Source organism: Halyomorpha halys, unplaced genomic scaffold (genome assembly GCF_000696795.3).
Source record: "Halyomorpha halys isolate HHAL.00 unplaced genomic scaffold, Hhal_1.1 Scaffold47.1, whole genome shotgun sequence".
Classification (NCBI taxonomy): domain Eukaryota; kingdom Metazoa; phylum Arthropoda; class Insecta; order Hemiptera; family Pentatomidae; genus Halyomorpha; species Halyomorpha halys.
The window spans coordinates 2,277,066-2,280,827 of record NW_027114806.1 but is presented as its reverse complement, the minus strand read 5'-3'; the positions used below and the strand labels follow the sequence as shown (position 1 = coordinate 2,280,827).

Below are 3,762 nucleotides of genomic sequence, written 5' to 3'. Positions count from 1 at the left end.
AAGGTTAATTAACGAATTTTCCAATAAGTCCTTAAATGCATACTGTTCTTCAACCTGAGAATAAATACAATGAATTTTAATTGCATAAATGTGTTAATTTTTAGAAATATTGATACTAAATTTATTTCACAGGTCCCAGGAGAAAACTATGAGGACAACAATATTGAAGATGGGTTGGAAATTATCTATGATTGTCATGAAGAATGCGACAAAACTGGCTGCTATGGTCCACAAAACACACAGTGCATTTCTTGTCTACATTTCAAATTAAATAAGTATGTTCCAGTAGCATTTATATCACTAAGCTTCTAATATATTTACACTTTTCTTTTTTTATTATAAGATGAACTGAGATAAAATTATATTGTGGTTTTGCATATTTTCTGGAAATCCTGAATAATGACTATATGTTTTTCTAGACTCTAAATATTTGATTCCTGGAGTTAAGTTTGCACTTCATTTTATTTCAATTCTTATAAGTGTTTTGGATTTTAGAAAAAAATATATCAAACAAATTTTTCATGAATTAACTACCAGAAATTTACTCAATTATTACATTGTGGCACTGATGCACGGAATGAAAAAGTGCCCAATTATCATCTCTTATGTCCCCAATAAAAATATTTAATTAATGATTAACATCGAGATATAATTGAACATTACGTAAAATATATATTTAAGAAAACAAACTTAAGAATCAGAAATCTTTTTTGTATGGCCCATTATTGCCATCTTTTTTAAACAATCCAGAATTATCCAATTTGCTTTCAAAATAACAGAGCAATAAGACATAAATATAAATATACATAGAGAGAGGCATAAATATATTTACTGGAAAAATGTACCATTTAGATCTAGCCAAAACGTGATAAATAAAAGTAATTGATCCAAAATAAAAAAAATGAAAGATTTATAAACGGCATATACTGCCCCAAAGAGGGATAAAAGTTGCCAATAGTATCATGGTAGTTATGATTTTTTCCACTATTGACAAAGTAGAAAATGTTGTCTATTCAGGGCAAAATCGATGAATATTAATTATCCAGACAAAATAAAAAACAAACTTGGTAATATACACAACAATAAACTAAGAAGATATTATTGTTATATAAAGTGGATAGTATTGTTATAGTAGATATTGTAGTTGTTATTGATTATTGTTATATATATTTCAAAGTTTGTATATTATTATCAACAAATAATAATACATTTTTAATTGTTAATTGTTGTAGCTATTAACACCTCATTAAAAATAATTGTATAAAGTTTAATTATTGAACAATTTTTTCCCCAAGGAGGTGCGTTGCAGAGTGTCCTGAAGGTTATTATAGGACAAGTAAAGAATGTCTGGAGTGTAATAAGGACTGCCTTTCATGTACCGGCCCCGGGAGAGATAGTTGCCTCACCTGTGCGTCTCATCTCTTCTATGTCACTGATTTGGCACTTTGTATTATGGCCTGTCCACACACATACTATCAAGGTACAGTCAATACAAATATTAATAATTTTATTAGTAAATATCAATCAGAAAGACTATTGGAAAAAAAACCTTATGAAGCAAATTAATCCTTCATGTTTTTACATAGAATTATATAATAATACTAAAAACTTATCACAGTTTCATTCTTTATATATAGTTTGATGTTATTTTTATTTTACATTATTCTTCAGTATATACAAATTTTATCATTAATAGGTTTAAAAAAATAAATAAAATAACATATGTCTACATATTTTTTTATTATATAGAAAAATAACACAACTAAAATTATTTTAATTTAACAATTTCAACATCAATGAAATGAATAAAAATTCATATTTTAGATTCTTTCCTATTCAAAAATTATTAAGCTTCGTTGTTATTTTTTTTTATTATTATTCTAGGAATAATAATAAAAACAATTAAAATATCCTAGAAGTGAAAATTGAAATATCCTATATCCTAGAAAACCTGCAATTCAAATTCTCTGTCCAATCTGCCAGGTCCCGTTTAACTGACATCTACCCTCCACCTCACCAAACTGCTGCGTTTGATAAATCGTTTTTTACCCGAGCTGCATATCTCTGGAACTCCATTCCCTCTAACATCGTGTATCTTTAACGTCATGTACCAACCCTTCCCTCGTTTAAATCCCTCCTATTTAACTACCTTTTGCTTCACCAATCTAATCCATTATTATGATAGTAGAGATATTTTGTAATTACCTTTTTGTTTTGTTTTTTATTTAGTCAGTTAGTTTTTAAATTAATCTATTTTTTCTTCTCTGTATATAAGTTATAATTAAGTGTGACCACACTGTTTTATAGCCAATAAATGTTATTAAAAAATTAAAATTACCTTTGTAATTGTTCTAATGGGACCTAGTCCTAGAACAATATACTGTTTTTCATTTTAAATATTTAGAGAAAAGCTTTTACATGGGACAACAATTTCTTATATAAATAAATTAATTTAGACATGTAGAAACTCAAATTGAAAACAGTATGCATTAAATAAAGAATCATTAATAGTTATTTTGACCCAATTCCTCATATATTGGGCTGAACCTATTCTACATTTTTTTCATTTCAAACCCAAAACCAATCACTTCTGAAAGTACTGTAATTCGAATTAAAGCAATTTTTAATAATCTTGATTTGAAAAATCTGTTATATTAGGCCAACAGACTCTCATGATAAACTTGTTACCATCGTGTTTTTCAAACATTTTTATATAAGAATCCATTAACAGAAATTAGTTTACCCTTACAATCTAAATTTTAAGCTATTTTTACTGTTTTAAAATTAGAATTCCATGGCATAATAATTTAATTTTTCTTATTGCTGCATTTTTTTTTTTAATTCATAGAAATATATATTTATCTAAAATAAATAACATATTTCTTTCAGATACTGAGAATCGAAAGTGCTTAAGTTGCTCCGAGAACTGTGCTACCTGTCAAGAAAGCCCAAACCAATGTACTTCCTGCGAAGCTCACCTAGTCTTTTATAACCATTCTTGTTTGCCTTCATGTCCTACAGGGACATTTCAAAACAGGCATCAGAGGTAAAGAAAAGAAACGCTAGCTACTTTATTATTTGCGAGTGAATACCACATTTATATATTCTTTTATAATATGTTTTCAAAAAGATTTTTATAACTTATACATACATCATTATATGTTTTTGGCCATTTTCCATAACCTTCTTAGAGTTTATAAGTTAAATATATATATTTAAGTTAATTCTTTGACTTTCCATTTATCATTGTATCATTGGTATATGATATATCTATATTCCTACTCTTATTCTTGGAAATGTGTTTTCAATCAAGAAAAAATGTTTGTCCTCATTTCTCCTTGAGTTAATTATCAAGTCCTTTCATAATTTATATTTATCTATTTTTCATTACCAGCAAAAATGTGAACTGGTTAATTATTTCAAACAAACAAAATTAAATGTACTTTAGAGGAAGCCATTTCAAAATTTGGCATTTAAGCCTTTTAAAACTGTTTCAATAAGGATAAGGCTTAATTGATATTGAAGACCATTTAATTATATATTAATATATTGAGTTTAACCAAAATCATTAGAACCCTTTAATTCTTCCCCTAAATATTTATTTCATATATAGGTGAATTGAAAGTAACATAAATACTGTAATAAACATTCGATTGTATATCATTGAATATTATTTTTCAGGTGTGTAGAATGCCATTCTTCATGTACTGCATGTACCGGGCCTAAGCTGAAAGATTGCATTATGGGACAAACAGAAATGTT

General features: G+C 27.1%; 1 protein-coding gene across 1 annotated transcript in view; it reads left to right on the top strand.

Annotated features, from left to right (window-relative positions):
* Positions 1–3,762, top strand: part of LOC106689904 (furin-like protease 2) — a gene marked incomplete at its 5' end in the record, with an annotated part of 40,804 nt that overhangs the window by 24,896 nt on the left and 12,146 nt on the right. Inside the window, 4 exon segments of the mRNA XM_067051917.1 lie at positions 133–275; positions 1,296–1,480; positions 2,890–3,046; positions 3,682–3,762. Coding sequence (XP_066908018.1) covers positions 133–275; positions 1,296–1,480; positions 2,890–3,046; positions 3,682–3,762 — 566 coding nt within the window.